Below are 22,345 nucleotides of genomic sequence, written 5' to 3'. Positions count from 1 at the left end.
CTGGCACGCGCTCTCTGGTTAGTAATGATTGCTTGACATGTTGACTTTCCTACTTTCCTCCCTGTGTTGGAGACTGCGAACTAGGAAGGAAAAAAAAAAAAAAGTTAGGAAGGAACAGTTGGTAGAGAAAATATCAAACAAGCTCACCAAAGTTGAGCCTAAGAGGCAACAAATCCTGAATTGTAACGGGTTTAAAGATCGGAAACTATGACCTGGTCAAAGGTGATGTAACCTCCCCAGTATCACAACCTGGTTCCCATAGTCGGTAACTTAAGAAGTCAACTGAAGTCAACCACAGCGAAAGACTATAGAATCTCTAAATAACTGATGCTCATCTCGAGGAACATCAAAGTATCGATGGTCTAAGAAATGCCAAGTTAAGGGAAAGCATCATATAGTCGATTGAGGAAGGAGGAGACAGAAATCTTAGAGACCCATTCGCACCTATTAGGCCAACCTAAATTCAACGAGATGTCTTTCTCTTCATAGCAACGCCATCCTCACACCATAGCAAGCCAAGGGAAACACTGACGTCTGACTTCCACAAACATTAAAAGTTTAATCCTAAAACAGATCTGTTATACAACAAAAGAATCACAGCTACAAGAATTCTTTCAATACAAAATCAAAACAGATATGATACACACACTGCCTAAAAACCAAAGCAGGCATCTAAAGTACCATTTCAATACAAGGTGGACTTGCATGCAACAAAATCACACTAAAAAATTATGTACCCCTTACCTAAAAAAGGGGAGGGAGACCCACAACCGACAAGGAGAGTAGAGCCATTCCTTGCTTGGAAGGGACAAGGAACAACCAACAAACCCTGACAGAATGAAGAGATTCTTGTCTCAGAAGAAACCCACTCAGAGAATATTTCTCCGTATAAACGAAATCACTCCTGATACTGGTTGTACTAAGAAGATGAAATATTGAAACATAAATAAAATTATTTTAATATTAATATTTTTAAAATTATAATTCTTTTTGATATATTTTTTTTCTTTCATACTATAAGTCTTCTTTTTTTGTCTCATCACTTCTTTATCATTAATTTATTATATTTTCATATTAAAGCATTTAAATTTCTATGTTAAATATAATCAAAATTATCTCAATGCATCTTCTTATTTTATTCTCAATATATATATATATATGCACATTTTTTAATGATTATAATCATTTTTAAAAGTATCTATTATTATAATACTAAATATTTATCTTAATATTCATAAATGATAAATACATGCAAACTTTTTTTTTCTTTTTATTGTTATTATTGATGATGGAAAATAAGTGGACAGGTATTTCATTTTTCCTTGCTTATTTTTTTGGTTTTGTACTCACATAAAAGAAGAACGGCTGAAGCTGGAAAGCCCAACAAAATGATCCAGATACTGAAAATGGGAACCAAAACCCACACTAAATTCGACCCACTCCAATACCATGCGCCAATCAGTCCCCCAACCAATCTTGTTTTTAATTATTTTCAATTATTTTTATTTATTTCCTTTCCACAGTTAATAAAGTTTATTTATTTAATAAAGTACAGAATTTTGTGTACTCCGACTCTTGCCAAACTGTACCCTATGGTCTTTGCTTTGCATTGACCAAATTGATAGATATAAGCCAACGGTCGAAAAACAATTAATTATTTCACATTTGAGCTTTGCTGATAAGGAATGCTTGCATTTTAGGCTAAATATAAATCATATACAAATGCCATAACCAGAGCTCACCAATCGCATTACTGTCAGTGCCATAATTAATCGTTTTATTAGCCCCGAGTAACTAACCTTATCAACTAAACCAAACAGTCCCTTGGTTCTCAAACATATTATACCAAATATCATATTAAGATTTAAGACCCATGTTTACTTGGTACTACAAGTCTAAAATTGTACATCATATTGTTAGTAGTATAGATGGAGATACTTGGTTTCAAAGCACAAACCAAAACTCAATTTTCTATTGAGTAACTTCAAAGCATATGAAATCTATAAAAAAAAATTTGTTAAATGTTTTCGATAATAGATCAGTATATATACTGCCCTACGCCCATGGCAATAGTTCATCATTCATAATCATTTACCTTTTTAAGTTCCTTATCTGAAAACTAACAAATGGCTGCTTTTGCATTAAAGCTTTCATTTTTAGCAACAATTTTCCTTCTCTTAGTCTTGATTTCACCAACAAAATCCATGCTTGATGCTCATTACTATGATCAAACATGTCCACAAGCTGAGAAAATAATCTTAGACACAGTTCGGAATGCCATCGTGCATGACCCTAAAGTCCCAGCTCGTATCCTTAGAATGTTTTTCCATGACTGTTTCATAAGGGTATGATATCTCTCTCTCTTACTCTAATAAATGTTCTTCATGCACACACATGCATGATGATTAACCTTGCACATGCATGTGTACAGAAGCTTCCCACCCTTAAATTTTTTTTCCCAATGTCAAGAAATTAATAACCACATTACTGAAAGAATTGGGTGTCATTCATTGTTTATCTATTGATAGGGATGTGATGCATCAATTTTGCTGGATTCAAATCCTGGAAATCTAGCAGAGAAAGATGGCCCTCCCAATATCTCAGTTAGATCCTTCTATGTGATTGATGATGCCAAAGCCATGCTTGAGACGGCTTGTCCACACACCATTTCGTGTGCAGATGTCATAGCTATAGCAGCAAGAGATGTAGTGGCTATGGTAACATACCATATACTCTGCAAAGGCTAAAACTTGATGAAAATTGACAGCTAATATTTTTAATATACATTGGTTTCAAAAGCATAGTTCTCTTTTATTTTCTCCTAATCATCATCCCTTTCTTGACATTTTCATCAGTCTGGAGGACCTTATTGGAATGTACTGAAGGGAAGGAAAGATGGAAGGGTGTCCAAAGCTAACGATACCATTAACCTACCAGCTCCAACTTTCAATGTGACACAACTCATTCAAAGCTTTGCCAAGAGAGGTTTAGAAGTCAAAGACCTGGTTGCTTTATCAGGAGGCCATACTCTTGGTTTTTCACATTGCTCCTCGTTTGAAGCTCGGCTTCGCAATTTTAGTTCAGTCCATGATATTGATCCAAGCATGAACAGTGAGTTTGCAGAGAAGCTAAGAAAGAAATGCCCCAAAACTAACAAGGATCATAATGCAGGAAAGTTCCTCGACTCAACCTCTGCAACTTTTGATAATGACTATTACAAGCAACTCATGGAAGGAAAAGGCGTGTTTGGATCAGATCAAGCATTGTTTGGTGATTACAGGACTAGGTGGATTGTTGAATTCTTTGCTAAGGATCAAAGTTTGTTCTTTAGAGAATTTGCAAGTTCAATGGTGAAACTTGGTAATGTTGGGGTAATTGAAAATGGAGAAGTCAGACGAAAATGCCGAGTGGTTAATTGAGACGGTTACTGAGTGAATGCACTCAGAAGGCGAAAATTTTTCTTTCTTTAAGTTTTTTTTTCCCCTCTTCTATGATTAGAAATAATGTGAGGCTGATCATGTTATGAGTTCTCTATATCTCAATAAATTGCTGCTATTTCCATTGCTTGCTAAAATTCTCTTTTTTAAATGGTCAGATAGAGATTGCTGTATTCTCTTGGTGAAAATTAAACTGCTTCATTGTGTTTTTATGCATATTAGAGGAATATTTAACTGCTTCCTGTGTTTAACAGGACAGTTTGAAGGTTAAAAGCTTCTCTATATAAGTGGCATTAACGAAGCAGAATTGCATTGATCATAAAGGGAAAAATATTATTAGCTCTTGAAAAATTCCTTAACTGAAGTTATCCAAAGGAAAGAAATACAAGTATTTTACCATGGTGAAAAGCTGTGATCACTATTGGCAGAACAAAAGTCACAAACAACTTCTAATTGAAAAACATTTTTATTCAACTATGTCGACAGCTGAGAAAATTTCGCCATGATAATAATGCTGTCAAGGTAAATTGTCAGTGTGGGCTCATCAGTATTCACTGTTTGATGCATAAAAAAGAAGTACAAAATAACACAATATGGCACACCCGGAAGAAATCACCCAACCCCAAAAAAATTAGAGATGCATTTGTTGTGGGCGGCAGAATTTTTTTTCAGCATGCTTTTCAATTAAGAATGTTTTAATGTGAGGATGTGTGAAGCTATTCACCCTGTATCCAAAGTGCCAATCAAGTTTAACAAAGCAAAGGGAGATGATGTGTTTCAGAACAAGACTCAGAAAGAAAGGTAAAGAAATGGACATAAAAAAAAAAATAAAAAAAAATAAAAAAAAAAAAACTTACAGATTTTGCTTCACTTAAAAATGATAGCTACTCTTTAAGCAAAAACTACATCTGACCGAAACACTTATTTGACACCTTTGGTAACTTTTCGGGCTTCATGCAGCTTCTACTTGTCCCCATGAACGTGCAGGAGTGCCATTTCTTCAGATGGAGTCACCTATAGAGTTCAAATTGCATAATAGGCACAATTGACCAATGAAACCTAAGCTCATCCACAAAGGGAAGAAGAAGAAGAAGGTTGTAAAAAAAAAGGAAAAACAATTTCATAGAAAGAGAAAACAGAAAAGGAATTTACCTCAGCTACAACACCATTCCTTGAAGCATAGTGATATATCTCCTCAAAATATATATATAATAAATTCAATAACTCAGATTTTTTGATAGTCCATTAGTCTAATGATATTTAATAGTTCAATAATGAGATTTATTCAGTCTGTTCAACTACTGTAAAATTCACTCAATGAAAGGAAAGGATCTTGATTAAAGATAAGCAATATTAGTAAGATTGCTAAATATAACAATTCCTATAATTATGTATTATAAATAGAATTAAATTTCTATAATTATACTAGTTAATAATATTTACATAATTATATATTTAACTTACTATAATCATTCATTGTTCATATTCTATATAAAGAGATCAGATCATCTATTGAGGTATGTTATTTCTTCTTAATTAATCTAATACACTATTCTCTCATATCAATTCTAACTTGAGCATTGGAGGGTTCTCACCGAATCCACACCCGGTAGATTTCTGAACCATTTATTTTCTATTTTGCAGGTCCATACTCACAAGAAATTTCCGTGGACCACATCATTAGCGCCGTTTGTGGGAAACGACACAAGAAGCTATGTCTCTCCCTTGTATTCTTTATATTATGAACTCAAAATGAGAGAATGAACCAAGTGAGAGGATGGTTTGTGATTTGCAACAATCCAATCAAAAACTTTTTATCATGTTTAAGAAATTTCTAAATGTTAGCATAATTACAGCAATTAGCATGATTATAGGAGATTTGTGTAGCATAATTACAGCAATTAGCATGATTATAGGAGATTTGTGTAGCATAATTACAGCAATTAGCATGATTATAGGAGATTTGTATAGCATAATTACAGATGTTAGCATAATTACAGCAATTAGCATGATTATAGGAGATTTGTATAGTATAATTACAGCAATTATTATTCTTGTCTAAATTAGCTCATATTTTCATGTATAAATAGATGTAATATCTCTGTAAATAAGACACAGATAAATACACAATCCTTTCCTTTATTACTTGTATTCTTTCTTCTAACATGGTATCAAAGCCATAAAACTTTTATTTTTAGTTTCTGGGGTCTTTCTGAGGTCTCTCTTCTCTCTGTACAATCTGTTCTGATTCATTCTTTCATTCCTATTATTATATCATTTTTTTTTCTCCTCATCTTGTTATCAATGAAGAAATCTGATATTTCAAAACCTATTGGTTGCAAATGGATTTACAAAATCAAGACCCGTTCTGATGGAACTATTGAACGCTACAAAGCTCGCTTAGTAGCAAAGGGTACACTCAAGAGTATGGTATTGATTATGAAGAAACTTTTGCTCTAGTGGCCCGATTAACATTTATTCGCAGTCTCTTAGCTATTGCTGCAGTTCGTAAATGAAAACTTTTCCAGATGGATGTTAAAAATGCTTTTCTTCATGGTAATTTAATAAAAGAGGTTTATATGCATCCTCCTCCTGGTTATCATTCTCCTCATAAGATTTGCAAACTTCGGTGAGCCTTATATGGATTAAAACAAGCTCCCAGGGCCTGGTTTGCCAAATTTAGTTCCACTCTTGCTCAACTTGATTTTCTCTCTAGTCCACATGATTCTGCATTATTCACTAGCCAAACTGAAAGTGGTATTATTCTTCTGTTGCTTTATGTTGATGATATGATAATAACAGGAGATGATTCATCTGGTATTTCAGAGTTACAACATTATCTCAATCAGCATTTTGAAATGAAAGACCTGGGTTCTCTCAGCTATTTTTTGGGTCTTGAAGTTTCTCAGAATTCTGATGGCTATTATTTATCTCAAGCCAAGTATGCATCCGACTTACTTTCTCGAGCAGGCATCACTGATAGCAAAACAGTATCAACCCCATTGGAGCTCAATTGCAAACTTACACCTCTTGATGGCACTCCTCTTGATGATCCTACTTTATATCGACAACTTATTGGGAGTCTTGTTTATCTCACAGTTACTCGACCTGATATTTCATATGTTGTTCATCTGGTCAGCCAGTTTATGTCTACTCCTCGCTCAACTCATTTCTCTGCAGTACTTCAAATCCTTTGTTATATTAAAGGCACTATTTTTCATGGTTTGCACTTTTCCACTACCTCCTCCCTAGTATTATTTGGTTACTCTGATGCTGATTAGGCTGGTGATCTGACAGATCGTCGCTCTACAACTAGTTATTATTTCTTCTTGGGTAATTCTCTTATCTCTTGGCGTAGCAAAAAGCAAACTATTGTTGCACGTTCTAGCATAGAATCTGAATATCGTGCTCTTGCTGATGCTACATCTGAATTACTTTGGTTACGGTAGTTATTAACTGATTTGGATGTCACTCATTCTTCTGCCATAATGCTTCATTGCGATAATAGAAGTGCCATACAGATTTCTCATAACGATGTATTTCATGAGTGTACCAAACACATTGAAATTGATTGCCATTTTATACATCATCATGTTGCTCATGGCACCATATGTGTGATTCCTGTCTCCTCTGTCAGCCAAACCGTTGATATATTCACCAAAACGCATCCTCCAGCTCGCTTTCAGGATCTCTTAAGCAAACTCAAGTTGGCACCTGTGCTACCACCTTGAGTTTGAGGGGGGGGGTGTTAGCATAATTACAGCAATTAGCATAATTATAGGAGATTTGTATAGCATAATTACAGCAATTATTATTCTTTTCTAAATTAGCTCATATTCTCATGTATAAATAGATGTAATATCTCTATAAATAAGATACAGATAAATACACAATCATTTCCTTCATTACTTGTATTCTTTCTTCTAACACTAAATTTACTCAGGTACGATCTGAAAATTTTATTTACAGTCACATGAGTTTTGTTTTAAATTTACAAAAAGGTTATATATCCTATTGGACGATCAATCAATGACATTCTTCTTATAGCAAGTATAAACACTTTATCATTGCATCACTCTTTCTTCTCTGCTATTACATGCCTATATATAACCCATGTGCTTCAAGCGATATTTTCATATTTTATTTTACAAAGATTTGATATTAAGAAAAAAAAAATCATCACATTTTCATTTGCTATGAAGTATTTTTAATAGTTTAACAATTGACAGGAAATCATTGTGAAGTTTCAGAACTTTCAAATTATTTGAAGTTATAAAAATTTTTATTTAATAATTTTTGTTTATTTTACAAAATTATCAATGTTTCGATGATAAAAAAAAAAGCCTCAATTTATGCTAATAACTATAAAAGAGCCATAATCAATAAGTCCTTCAGTTTTGTATTTTGGGCTATTGTTGTGTTTTGTTGAAAATTACCTATAATACTTCAAATCAAAATTATATGAATTTTAGTTAATTTTCTTGACACAGAATTCTATTATATCAAAATTAAATTTATTGCTTGACTTTAAACGAATAGAAATTATGATTGTATTTTAGTCTAATGGGACTTGAAAAAATTATATGATTCTAAAAGTTAAATTTTAGAATTATTTGGGGGCAATAGCATAATCTCCATTATATTAAATTATAGTTCAAGTTTGTCTTCAAAATGAATAGTAATTGGAGGCATCTAAAATTATTTTAAAATTTATCGCTCTAATTTCCGTGATTTAGCGTTGTTTTTTATTTCTATTTAGCTCATACTTATTATACTGCAGAATTTAGATGTGATTGAGAGTAAAATTCATTTTACAATTATGTATATATGAAGATATGTTTATGAATAACATATCACTCTTAAATATTTTTTAAACCTAAATACCTTTATTTTTTATCAAAATCATTTGGTAAATCCCCCTAGAAATGTACATTATACATTCCATTTATAATACTATTTATTTAGAAAATCGTGGATAAGTTTACAACATGCATTATATAGATTATCTTCACAAAAATACAAGTATTATTTTTGCAGATAAATTTTAAGGAGTGTTTTGCCCATCCACAATGATAGTCCGTCAAGCTAAATAAACTGAGGGTGTTTAGCCCATCTACAGCGATAGTCCGTTAGGCTAAAAAATCTAAGGGTGCTTAGCTCATCCACGGTGATAGTCCACTAGGCTATGTATTTAGCCCATCCACGACGATAGTACGCTAGGATAAATAAAATAAAGGGTGCTTAGCCCATCCACGACGATAGTCCGCTAGGTTAAATAAATTAAGAGCGCTTAATCCATCCATGGTAATAGTCCACCAGGCTAAATAAAATAAGGTGCATAGCCTATCTATGACGATAGCCTGTCTGGCTCAAATAAAGGTGCTTACCCCATCTAAAATAATAACCCACTAAGTAAGCAAATTAAAGGTGCAAGTCCACTCAAGGATTAATTTACCAAACTAAGCAAATCGAATGTGCAAATCCACCTAAAGGTGAAAATTCTATCATTATCAAGTTTATCAATATGATAGTCCGCACTAAAAAAAAATTTAGGGTGATGACCAAAGTTTTGACATGTAAACGAACCTAAAGATTCATACTTGAAGGGGGGACTAATGATATAACTCATCAAAATATATATAATTAATCCAGTAACTCGAATTTTTGGATAATCCATGAGCCTAATGATATTTAATAGTTCAATCATGAGATTCGTCAGTTGGTTCAACTACTGTAAAATTCACTCAATGAAAGGAAAGAATTTTAATTAAAGATAAGCAATATTGGTAGGATTGCCAAATATAACAATCCTTATAATTATGCATTATAAATAGGAATAAATTCCTATAATTATGCTAGTTAATAATATCTACATAATTACATAGTTAACTTACCATAACTATTCATTATTCATATTCTATATAAAGATATTAAATCATCTATGGAGGTATGGTATTTCTTCTTAATCAATTTAATACATTATTCTCTAATATCTGTTCTAACTCGAACATCGAAGGGTTCTTATCGGATCTATACTCAGTGGATTTCGGACCTATTTATTTTTTATTTTATAAATCTATACTCACAAGAAATTTTCGTGGACCACATCACATAGAAGATAGTTTCTCCTCCCGCTGGAGACTCTGACGAAGAATACTTTGGATCATTTCTAGTTTTGAATTTAGAATCACCACTTAAATATATCAGCAGAGTATAATGGGGGCTTCCCATCCCCAAGATAAACATTTTCATCAATATGACGTCCAAAACGCTGGCCCGCCTTATACCTGAAAGGTGAAAAGTAGAAAACTCGTTGAATCCCAAATGTCATGTAAATTCAAAGTATACACAGAGCAAAAAGAATCAGGTCACTACTACATTAAATGAGCAAACTACAGCATAAACAAAGAATGTAGGTGATAGAGATCTCTCTGTGTATTGAAAACAACTCAACTAAGCCTTAATAGTAAGGTTTAACCATTTTCATAAATTCCTTTTTTACTTTATAATTAAGCCTCTAAGTCACAAGCCAAGTGTTCTTCCAGATGCCAGTTCATTGCTCACAAAACTTTAACATAATAGCTGGCTATGCATTACTGTATGTCTGTATAAGAATTAAGAATGATTGTAAGAACACTGCGTCTCTGAAATCCGAGACAAGAAAATCCAGCAAACCTGTAGAATCTTGATATTTGGAATCAAGCCAACAGCAACTTTTCCTCGAATTATTTAAGTCCAGACTCTCATACTGTATTTGCAAGAACAGGATCATTAGCCCACATTCTGTCATTGTCTCTATAAGCTTTTCCTTTCGTTGGACCAAGACTCCCTTGATGAACAAATCCAATAGATGCTGCAGCTTTGACAAACACCTGCTTTTCCTTCCTCCGCCATAGATTCACCTTCCCTTCGTTTCTGATGTTTATGTTTTTCTTCTCTTTATTAAATTTTTCGGGTTATTAATGAGGCCAGATGCTATACAATCTCGTCATTTTCTGGGCTTCCATTGGTCCTATAATAAGGCCTTGATGGGCCAATTCTATACAAAAAATCTGGGCTTGGATCAATGTGTATTTTCTATTATGCTATTTTCAGCTGGCATCATAATTTTCTAATGCTAGATCAATACGAATTAGGGGACTATTTAACACGAATTTTTTTCCCCAAAGATTCACGAGTTCAATTCTATTCAAATCGTCCTTTTTTTATTTAAAAAAATTTTAATGATTTAATTTACTTAAATAAAAATAAATTAAAATCATAATCGGAATCAGAGAGCAGGCGATGGGCACCCTCAATTGTAAGAACTGATAGAAACGAAAATATGATAAAACAAGACTTGATAACTTGTCGAGTCCGAATTAGATGTGACTGATCAACAACTACAGTGGACCCCACCCACAACATCGACTCTCAGCCCAAAAAGAAGTGCCGCCCCCAGTCCCACTCAGAACGGCATCTCCTTACACGCCACAGCTAGTCATATTTCAACTTTTCTTATCTTATTTTGTTCGGTACGATCTTAAAACTACCATCCAAAAAGAATATTCTTCATATTAAAAATTAATTAATATTAAATCTAATAATTATTTTCATAAAATTATTAAAATAAGATTTTTTTTTAAAAAAAAAATCGCTGCTTAACCATCAAACTATAATGCAAAATTGGTTTGTCATTATTCTTTATCAAGTAAATTTTAAAATTTATATTAATATATTAATATTTCTCCTTTTATATTTGTATTCATTATAAATAAATTTTAGATTCTCTTTTTAATATTAAAATCTTGTTATTCTTATTATTGGAAGGTTTTATTTATTTATTTATAATATTTAAATAGATTCTTGAAATACACATTAGATTATTATTTTTTTTTTAATTTGAGACTTTAAATATGTTATTTGATAATTTAAAATATAACATGAATTATTGATTTTTTTTTTATTGGAGATTTTAAATTTTGAAAGTGTCACGACCCAACCTATGGGCCGGACCGACACTAGGACCTGGGCCAGCCTAAAGCCCCCGAAGCCCGTAGTAAGCATAACTATTCACTAACTCAACTCTAAGGCCCATTTGGGCTCAATTTCAAGAAATCAACCAGATAGAGTCCGGCCATAAAATGGACCTTCCAACGGAGAGTTTTTGACTCACCCGACCTGTAAACACAATAAATAATCAATTGGGGAGCTCAGCTCACCCTCCACATACTCATATCAACATATAAATAAATGGGAGCTCAGCTCCCTCATCCAGTCCATCAAACATGCATGTTATAAAAATTTTACAGGTCCAAAATAACAACTTATTACAGACCCAAATCAATTAAATATTTCTAACACATGCTGAAATTCTAGAAGTTTATAGAATTACACAAACATAAATAGATGACCTGCGAGGGAGAAAAGCAGGTTAACCTCAAAAATATCCTCCTGTGGCCTGAAAAAATATTGAACAGGAGTGAGCGTTCGACTCAGAGAGTAAAATATCAATTTTAATCATAATCTCTACAACTATGTAAAGCTAATGCATCCTGTAAAAGTGAAATGCAACATCAGCAATAAATTCACATCATAACAGCAAAAAGGTAATTTGGAGCACTCACGCACCCAGTAATATCAATCATAATATATGGAGCCGATCCTATCTGACTCTCTTAAATCCAACTTTGCGTGAAGAACTCAGCTCGGACTTCCACTTAATAACCAAATCGGGGTCCCAGCGAAGAACTCAAGCTGTGTCTACCTCGAAGGACCGGGTCCCAGCGAAGATCTCAAGTCGTGTCTACCCGTCCTATCCATAGTCCACACCACATCACACGCACGCCAACGCACGCACACTACTCCAAATTACCACAACAACATCCATGACATTTCAACAGTTATTAATGCAACATAAAACGTGCCTATAGTTTAACTATATAAATACATACATATAAGTGATGCATGGGCATGCTTAAACATATAATAATATCGAAATTACAATTAAAATTAATATTTTACTTACAGATGATACGGTGTGTCCGCAAGTGCACGGGTCACAGTAGTATAGTTTTTTAAAAAAAATGATATCGATCCCACAGGGAATTGTGCTTAAATTGGAAATAAAAGTATAAGCTAATTAGAATGACAAAAATTAAAGATGTAAAATGAAATTTCAAATTAAGACAAAAATTAAAGATGTAAAATGAAATTTGGAATTAAAATTGGTATTTGAGGAATTAAAACTAAATCAAACAATTAACTAAAATTAATTAAACTAGATTACCAAAAATTAATTTGAAATTTCGATTTATGAAATTTGAGAGGAATTAAATCTAAATTCAATAAAAATTAAAGTGATTCTAGAGATTGGATTTTTCAATATTGTTTGCATGTGGTTTATCCCTAATTTAGCCAAACACATGAGAATTGCAATTTTGAGGGAAATCAATTCTTAAATTTTTGAAACCTTTTTCAAGCATTTCAAAGTTGGTTTTCATTAAATCAAACCCTGTTTTCACGGTATTTCAAACCTAACAAAAACTCATTTAAAGCTCTAATTGATTTTTGAAAAGTTCCCCTTAATCCTCTTAGCTTATCTCTAACACCAAGAAAATAAAGTTTATTGCAAGATTATCTATCCCTAATATTCACTTTTCAGTCCATCTATTAAGGATTAAAGCTTAACTTAATGAGGGCCCATTCATCAAGCAAGGCAACAAGCTCACAAGCAATAAATCAAAATGTAACAAATCCCATTTAAATGGCTAAATCAGTTCAAAACCACAATACAAATCAATATTTACAAACCCATCTCTAGAATCTCAATCAACTACTCACAAATCATTGTTTAAAGACAAACCCAAATGTATAAATGAAGAAATAATGGAACTGTAAGCTCAAGGGTAGAAAAACCCAGAAATATGCAGCAGAATCTGCTGCAGAAAAGTGCAGAAAACGAGTTCTGCAGGCTGCTGGAAAAATGGAGAACGTGCTCCCTCCTTCTCTCTTTCTAATCTTGCCAAAAATGCCTCCCTTGCTCTCTATATCAAGAAAATGATAAAATGAGACTTTATATAGGCTAAGGGTCTGCCCTAGAATGGGTAAAAGGGGGAAGGTTCCAGAGAAAGTGAGGTAAAAAGCTGGAGTAACGGAAATGCCACGTCAATTATTTCCAGTAAAAATGACATAAGCCGAGTCAGTTGTGTCGTGGGTTGTGTTGCGGGTTGTGTCGCTCTCGGCCTGAATATCTGACGATCGACACAACCTGCTACATAAGCTAACTCGGTTGTGCTGCAGGTTGTGTCGCTCTCGGCCATTTTTTTACTCAACTTCAAAATTTTTGCAATTCGACTTTAATCTCCTCCAAATTGCTACTCTGATCCAAATACATCAAATTTCTCCAAATTTATCCTACAAAACAAATGAATTCCAAAAATTAAACTAAGAAAAGTGAAAATTATAAAATTGACTAAATATATGCTAATATTTATAATAATAGCTATGAACAAGGGTAGATTATGTGCAAAAAATTACTCCTAAATGATGATCTAAAATGCATGCATCAAATTCCCCCATACTCAAACTCTTGCTTGTCCTCAAGCAAAATTTCATTAAAACTCATTTGGAAGGGAATAGAATCAGTCTTTGAAAACACAAAAATCACAAATCCAAACCACCAACTTACCTCTAGCCACCAACATTCCAAGTTCCCACCAGCAAAAGCACAAAGAATGAAGCAAGCACTCTCAACAATTACAGAATAGCTAAGAATTAACCAATCAACCCAAGCAACAAATACCAACCAGCTACAAGAGTCAATTGTGCCAAAACAAACCTAAATGAAATAGATAGCCAATGTGTCTCAAATAGATGGTGAGTAATGTATGGAAGATTATATTGCCAAACCCATATACTCAACTCAACTCAACTCAACTAAGCCTTTATCCCAAAAATTTGGGGTCGGCTATATGGATTCGCTTTTTCCACTCTGAACGATTTTGGGTTAAATCCTCAGAAATGTGTAATGCTTCTAAGTCATACTGTACTACTCTCCTCCAAGTCAATTTAGGTCTACCCCTTTCTTTCTTTCTATCCTCTAGCCTAATGTGTTCTACTTGTCTAACTGGAGCCTCTGTATGTCTACGCTTCACATGACCAAACCACCTCAATCTCTCTTCTCTCAACTTATCTTCAATTGGCACCACTCCTACCTTTTCTCTAATACTTTCATTACGGACTTTATCTAGTCTAGTATGACCACTCATCCACCTTAACATTCTCATCTCTGCAACTCTTATCTTAGATGCATACGACTCTTTCAGTGCCCAACACTCACTACCATATAGCATAGCCGGTCGTATGGCTGTATGGTAAAATTTTCCTTTTAATTTATTGGGAATCTTACGATCACATAAAACTCCCGTGGCACGTCTCCACTTCAACCATCCGGCTTTAATCCTATGACTAACATCCTCCTCACATCCCCCATCTACTTGAAGGACTGAGCCTAGATATTTAAAGTGATTACTTTGGGACAGTGCCACTCCATTCAAACTAACTCCTTCCCTATCACCAGTTTGGCCTTCACTGAACTTGCAATGCATGTATTCTTTCTTCGTTCTACTTAACTTAAAACCCTTTGACTCTAGAGTACTTCTCCAAAGTTCTAGCTTCCTATTGACTCCTTCTCGTGTCTCATCTATCAGAACAATATCATCCGCAAACATCATGCACCAAGGAATACTCTCTTGTATATGTTTCGTCAGTTCATCTAAACCTTATGTAAATTGGTAAGGGCTTATGGCTGTTCCTTGGTGTAATCCAATTGAGATCGGAAAATCTCTTGTGTCCCCTCCCACTGTGAATACAATAGTAGTTGCTCCTTCATACATATCTTTCAATACTTGTATGTACCTAATAGATACCCTCTTTTGTTCTAACGCATTCCATAAGACCTCTCTTGGAACACTATCATAAGCCTTCTCCAAATCAATAAAAACCATGTGTAGATCTTTCTTCCCATCTCTATATTTCTCCATCAAGCTTCTAATGAGAAAGATCGCTTCCATAGTTGAACGACCGGGCATGAAACCAAATTGATTGAGAGAGATAGAAGTATCATGACGTAGTCGATGCTCCACAACTCTCTCCCACAACTTCATAGTATGGCTCATTAGTTTAATTCCCCTATAGTTTGAGCAACTCTGTATGTCTCCCTTATTTTTAAAAATAGGTACTAAAATACTCTTCCTCCATTCATCAGGCATTTTCTTTGAGTTTAGAATCTTATTAAATAATTTAGTTAACCATGCCACTCCCATATCTCCCAAATACTTCCACACTTCAATTGGTATTTCATCGGGTCCACAGGCTTTACCTACTTTCATTCTCTTAAGTGCTTCCTTTACTTCTAAAGATCTAATCCTTCTAGTATAATTTACATTCTTTTATATTGTTCTATAATCTATATTCACGCTATTTCCATTTTGGCTATTATTAAAGAGATCATTAAAATAATTTCTCCATCTTTCTTTAATGTCCTCATCTTTCACCAACACTTTTCCTTCTTTATCCTTAATGCACCTAACTTGATTGAGATCTTGACATTTCCTTTCTACTCCTTGCGAATGTATAAATATCTTTCTCCCCTTATTTAGTTCCATGTTTCTCATCTACCTTTTCAAACGCATGTGCTCTTGCTTGGCTAACTGCCTTTTTTGCCTCTTTCTTTGCTATCTTGTACTGTTCATATGCCTCATTATTATCACATTTAGGTAATTTCTTATACCATTCCCTTTTTCTCTTCACTGCCTTTTGTACTTCCTCATTCCACCACCATCTCTCTTTTGAGGGTGGTCCATGTCCTTTAGACTCCCCAAGTACTTTTCTAGCTACTTCTCTAATCTTTGATGCCATCTGTATCCACATATCATTTGCCTCCATATCTAGCTTCCATACTTCAGACTCAAGAAGCTCATTTTTGAACTTCACTTGCTTTACTCCTTTGAACTCCCACCACTTTGTTCGAGCTACACTATTTCTTCTGACCTTACTTGAATTGTTCCTAAACTTGACATCCAAGACCACCAACCTATATTGACTTGTTAAAGCCTCTCCTGGAATGACCTTGCAATCCTTGCATAGAGCTCTATTTGTCTTCCTGGTTAAGAGGAAGTCGATTTGGCTTCTATGTTGCCCACTTTTGAAAGTCACTAAATGTGACTCTCTTTTTATAAAGAAGGTATTTGCTAGTATTAGGTCGTATGCCATAGCAAAATCCAGGATGCTTTTTCCCTCCTCATTTCGACTGCCAAAACCAAAACCTCCATGAACATTCTCATAACCTTGCCTATCACTTCCTACATGTCCATTCAAATCTCCACCAATGAAAACATTCTCTTCATTCGTTATGCTTTGCATTAAATCATCCATATCTTCCCAAAACCTTTGTTTACTCTCATTGTCTAGTCCTATTTGTGGGGCATATGCACTTACTATATTTTTTGTTTCTCCGTCTAGTACTAGCTTTACTAGTATAATTCTATCTCCTACTCTTTTCACAGCTACTACTGCGTCTTTCAATGTCCTGTCTATGATTATACCCACTCCGTTCTTGTTTCTCTCCTTTCCGGTAAACCATAATTTATACCCTGAATTACCCACTTCCTTACTTTTCTCTCCTACCCATTTAGTCTCCTGAATGCAAGCAATATTCACCCTTCTCCTTTCCAAGGTATCCACAAGCTCCATTAATTTTCCTGTAAGTGATCCAACATTCCAAGTACCAACCCTAATCCTCCTCCTATCCTGCTCCTTCCTAATTGGTCTCCTTCTATGATATCTTCTATTATTTTCTATGTCTATCTTGTGTTCTGTTCCACTATTTGTTCTATTATCTGTCCTATGGACTAACTTCTTTACCCACACCCGTCCATGATGTGGGAACCCTTGCTCACTTAACACTACACCCGGTAGGCATGGCGTCGCTCGTGAACGCCCTACACCCTTGCATATTTATCACTACACCGGGCTCCATGTAGCGTCGTTAGTAGAGGACGCCCCAACGTTTATATCATTTGAATCCATATCATAGGGTGTGACGAAATTTTTACGCTGGTTGTCACCTACCGCAACCCTCCTCCTTTATCCGGGCTTGGGACCGGCTAAGCACAAACTACTTAGGTGGAGTTATTGCCAAACCCATATGCAAGCATAAAAGATCTAACTCTACTAATGTAACAAGCATTTTTCAAAGAATCATTAGGTCTTTTTAAGGGTTGTAATGGGGTCAAATAGGGTAAGATTGTGGTTATCAAAGAAAGGGAATAAGGTAAACAAAATATGAGAATAATATTAACCATGAAACTCAAAGTGCATCCATTTTTTTTTTTCTTTTTTTTTTTTTTAATAGTAATTTTTTTATCAAGAGTAAAGAAATTCACAATGAATCTTAAGTGCTAACACAATAAAGGGACTACTTTTATAATATATTTTTTATTTTGTATGTGTCCCTATTTCACGTCACACCCAAAATTACCTTTGGGATATTTTTGTGACTATTTTTTTTTTTATCAACTTTTCACAATTACTCTAGCACTTTTCAAGATGTTTCAATCCTCCAAGTTTTTTTTTTTATATCATTATTTATTTTATTTTATTTTATTTTATTTTATTTTATTTTTTTTATGCACTTAATTGCTAAAATATTATTCTCATAATAGGTGGTAGTGTTTAGGTTTAATGGCTAGGTAAATGATTTGGGTTCCAAAGAAATTAGGGAATTAAGGTTCAAGGGGGTTTGCAAGGGTTAAAATGAGATTAAGGTAGGTTAAGGCTAAATGCGAGGTTTAAAATATGAAGGAATGCCTAAATCATATTCTTATCAAATGCAAGTTAAAAATTTCGCTTTGAAAGATCTAAGATGCTTGTTCTAGGAATGGTGAGACGACAATGACCATTTTCTTCCTTAAAGGCTTATCCAGACACTCAAAACTCAAAATAACTAATCAGAATCTGCATACCTAGATGAATATATTAATTTTTAGCTATTAGGTAAGAGAAAGAATAATGCTTAAGACTTTGTACCCAGCTGGAACTTTCATTCCACTAACCATCTAAAGGCAAGTTGGATTGCTTGAATAAGTGGCTTATGGAATTCAAAGACTGGTTTAAAAATTCAAAAATTTTAAATGAATGAATAAAATGCATGAGTGTATAAATGTATAGTCAACTTATATGCAACTAAGTATGCATAACTAAGTATATGAAGCTATATGCAGTGTATATACGTGAATATGTACAAGTATGAAGTAATGAATGAGTATGTCACTATATGCAAATGAAAAAGGAAAAAAATAATTTTTGCAAAAAATTTACCCTCTCCCCCATACTCAGAATGAACATTGTCCTCAATGTTAAAAGAGTGCAAGGAATGGGATAATTGGGCTATATGTGCATAGAGAATTATTACCCTGTTGCATAAGCGATAGCACAACTTGTGTTGAAAGTGACACAAGCTGAGATAAGAAGTGTTACCTCATTGAAGTGCAGCCAATTTAATTAGATAAATTTTGGACAGCTGCTGCACTCATTGCAAAAGAAACAGTGCGATGGAATCCATTAAATCAATTAAACTCAAAAAGTTGAAATAGGAAGTTAAGCTCAAAAATGTAACCATCAAGTGTAAATCCGAAGTAGCACATAAAAGCAAGTGAGCAATGTATTAAAGATATAAAAGAAAAATGTATTTTATGAGGAACTAAAAAAAATTGAATAAGTAAACGGTTCAAGTAAAAGAGAAACAACACAAGCAAAATATTAACTAAATAAGTTCAAAATACTAATTAATTAAGCAACGAAAATAAAGACATGAAATGTAAATGGAGAATAAAAGCTGGTCAGTCAGGTATGAGAAGTCCTTTGCCCTTGTCATCTTGTGGAGGTGGTGGTGCTTGTGGTGGCTGCTGTGGAGAGATGATGCTCAAAATCGATTGCTTGGTTTGTTTGATCTTCTCGACTTAGCTCGCATGACTTTCAACTCGTCTTGCATTTCAGCACTTCTATCCAAATATATGTCAGCTAAATCTCGTAGTGTCTGAAAAGATACATCCGTCATTTGCCGAAAAGAATAAATTTCATCACTGAGATTCTCCATGAATGTCAAAAGAGTTGCTATGGATGGTCCAGAAGCTGTTGATGAAGCAGGTTGAGCAGCTGGTGGAGCTCGGCTTGAAGGTTGTGTAAAAGGCTGTGCAAATGGTCGCTCAGATGCTGAGGAGGAGCTAATTGCAGTGGGAGAACCAGGTGGTGGGTCTGTTAGTGCAGGAATCTCATACAGCTTGGTAGCCTCATTTTTGATACAAAATTTTTGGTTGGCCAGATGGGGTCCATCCAAAAATAACAAACCCGTTGGAAGAGCAGGACACTTGTACATTTGAGGATTAAAGCCAAAATAATGGGCAATGGGTGTGACCAATCCTCCAAAGACAATATTACCAGTACCCTAGTGGTGCAGCGGATCACATGGCGCGAAATAATAACTGTGGGAAGCTTTTTGCCGCTTTTGCACACCACAAAAAGAAGAGATCATCTCGTGACATTGTGCCAACACTAGATCCTCTGCCTAAAATTGTATTTGCAATTAGTCGCTGAAGCAATCTCAAGGCATGATTCTCAATCTTGGAGGCCTTACTGTGTCCTGGTTTGAAGGTACCTGCTGAAGGTGCAATTCGCTTCCAAAATTCACATGCATTGTAGTCCCATTGGCTAGTAGGTATTTTGAACAGACCATCAGGTGGAAAGCCAAATATATGATGAAAATTATCCATAGACAGCACCCTATCTTGACCAAGGCATCTAAAATGGATTGTCAAGTCATTGTCCAAGGCAATTTTATGCTCATTAGTGGACAGGGAGGCCATAAATTCCTGCACTAAAATGGGGTAGACCAGTTCCTGTTTATGTGCAAATCGCACCCAACCTAAAGCATCTAACAGAGTCTGCATTTCATCATAAATCTTCAAGGATTTAAGTGTAGACACATCCAAATACCGAGGTTGAACCATTTGTCGGGCTACAACTCTTGCCTTATTTTTCTTCATGTCGGCAGTAGGTAATACCCAGTGTGTAGCAGTAGGCAAAGAGGAGGGGAATGCGAGGTTACCTTTAGATGTACCGGGGCGCTTGACCTCTGACTTCGGAATGCCACGTCGGACAGCAGGTGCGGCCGGCATTGGGGGCGGAATTGGGGGTTGTTGTGTGGTCGGGTCATGTCACTTCCTCTTGACGTCGCCCGTTGATTTGTGAGGTTTAATACTTTTCGCCTTTTTCTTCTTGAATGTGGCGATCGGAGCGTCAGCAGAATGGACCGGCGATGGGTCGGCGTGCATGGGTGGGGTGCCTTGGGGCTGCGCCGGCTGGGAGGAGTGGGGAGGCGAGTTTTCGAAGGATAATGGGGAGTCAGACATGGCGAAATGGAGGGTTTTGATCGGAGAAAGAGAAATATGGGAAGAATGGTGGGTGGTGGAGGCAACGGTGAAGATGAAGGTGACAGCGGGATGGGAGGGTTGTGTCGGGAGCGATGTCGAGAGGGAGAAGGGGTTATGGGTTTACGGGTTGTGGGCTTGGGGATTGGGGTTTAGTCGGTTGGGCTGGTTTTAGGTTTGGTTTCGGGCTTGTAGGTTTTGGGTTTTTTAATCGGTTGGGTTTTAGATTTAATTTTTGGGTGTGGGCTTTTGGGTTTTACTGCTGGCCCATTCCGGTGAAGGGAGTTTTTATCCCAGTTATGTCGCAAGTTGTGCAGTCTGCTGCCCGAAAATGACCGAATTTTATAGCACCTAAAAAAATTGAAACAAATTAGATTTCGAATTATTAAACCTTTATAACATGAATTCTAATTGTTCAATTTGTCATGTTCATCAAGTTCTCATAAAAAATAATTTTTCAAAGCACCAATTCACACATCCAAATTCAAATAATTTTCCTTTTAATCCAAGATGTCAAAATGTGGAAAGATTTTCTCTTGAAATTAACCAAAAGGGCAATGAATCCAGCAAAAATCACCAGCAAATACTCAACGAAAGAAAGATGAAAATTATAAGTGAACAAATTTAAAACTAAAATTTAAAGCTAAAAATTTAAAGCTAAAAATAAAATTTTTATTGCCCATTTACTTGCAATGCATTGTATCCCATCTGCACAAGGAAATTAGAACAATGTTAAACTCTGAATAAGGAGTATAGAAAAACTTAAAACAAATATTTATATGAAAGAAATAAAGAGTCAATGAAAAATTGGGAGTTATGCACAAAAATGCTAAGTTTAGGTCTTTAGCTTGACCATACTCACTCAAGATTTTATGGAGAATGAGAGAGATAGCAAGTTGCTATCTTCTCAATTGGCTCACCAACTGAATAGTGCCTCAACCTTTGTCCATTTACCTTGAAATTACCAGATTTTGCACCAAAAATTTCCACAGCACCATGAGGTAAAACTTTCACAATTTTGAATGGACCGGACCACCTTGATTTTAATTTTCCTGGAAAAAATTTTAACCTTGAATTGAATAAGAGAACCAAATCTCCTTCTTTAAAGTCCTTTTTCTTGATATGCTTATCATGCCATTTTTTAGTTCTTTCTTTATAGATCCTAGCATTTTCATAAGCATCAAGTCTCAATTCTTCTAATTCATCAAGTTGCAAAAGTCTTTTATGTCCAGCAGCTTGTAAATCAAAATTGATTGCTCTAATGGCCCAATAAGCTTTATGTTCTAACTCTACGGGCAAATGGCATGATTTCCCAAAAACTAACCTATAAAGTGTAGTTCCTATGGGGGTTTTAAATGCTGTTCTATATGCCCAAAGAGTGTCATCTAATTTAAGGGACCAATCTTTTCTGGACTTATTGATAATTTTCTCCAAGATTTG

The 22,345-nt window shown here is 34.9% G+C and overlaps 1 protein-coding gene and 1 non-coding gene across 2 annotated transcripts; one reads left to right on the top strand and one right to left on the bottom strand.

The window, feature by feature from the left end:
* Positions 1–2,050: 2,050 nt before the first annotated feature.
* LOC110632988 (peroxidase 66) lies at positions 2,051–3,574 on the top strand. The gene is made up of 3 exons (XM_021781408.2): positions 2,051–2,345; positions 2,529–2,717; positions 2,856–3,574. The coding sequence occupies exons 1-3, from the start codon at positions 2,127–2,129 to the stop codon at positions 3,417–3,419; spliced, it is 972 nt and encodes a 323-aa protein (XP_021637100.2). The 5' UTR covers positions 2,051–2,126; the 3' UTR covers positions 3,420–3,574.
* A 754-nt stretch (positions 3,575–4,328) lies between these two features.
* LOC110632939 (uncharacterized) lies at positions 4,329–10,844 on the bottom strand. Its single transcript, XR_009142728.1, has 5 exons — positions 10,730–10,844; positions 10,122–10,374; positions 9,549–9,738; positions 4,590–4,628; positions 4,329–4,451 (listed from the first exon to the last, which is right to left on the bottom strand). It is a non-coding gene; the product is annotated as an uncharacterized LOC110632939 (transcript).
* Between the last annotated feature and the right edge of the window lie 11,501 nt (positions 10,845–22,345).

This window comes from Hevea brasiliensis, chromosome 13 (genome assembly GCF_030052815.1).
Source record: "Hevea brasiliensis isolate MT/VB/25A 57/8 chromosome 13, ASM3005281v1, whole genome shotgun sequence".
NCBI classification, from domain to species: Eukaryota; Viridiplantae; Streptophyta; class Magnoliopsida; order Malpighiales; family Euphorbiaceae; genus Hevea; species Hevea brasiliensis.
The sequence above is the reverse complement of the archived record's forward strand: the minus strand, read 5'-3'. Positions and strand labels throughout refer to the sequence as shown.

Coding starts and splice junctions, on each gene's coding strand:
- LOC110632988 (XM_021781408.2), top strand. CDS start 2,127: ATGGCTGCTTTTGCATTAAAGCTTTCATTTTTAGCAACAATTTTCCTT. Junction 2,346..2,528: donor TCCATGACTGTTTCATAAGG/GTATGATATCTC, acceptor ATCTATTGATAG/GGATGTGATGCATCAATTTT. Junction 2,718..2,855: donor CAAGAGATGTAGTGGCTATG/GTAACATACCAT, acceptor CATTTTCATCAG/TCTGGAGGACCTTATTGGAA.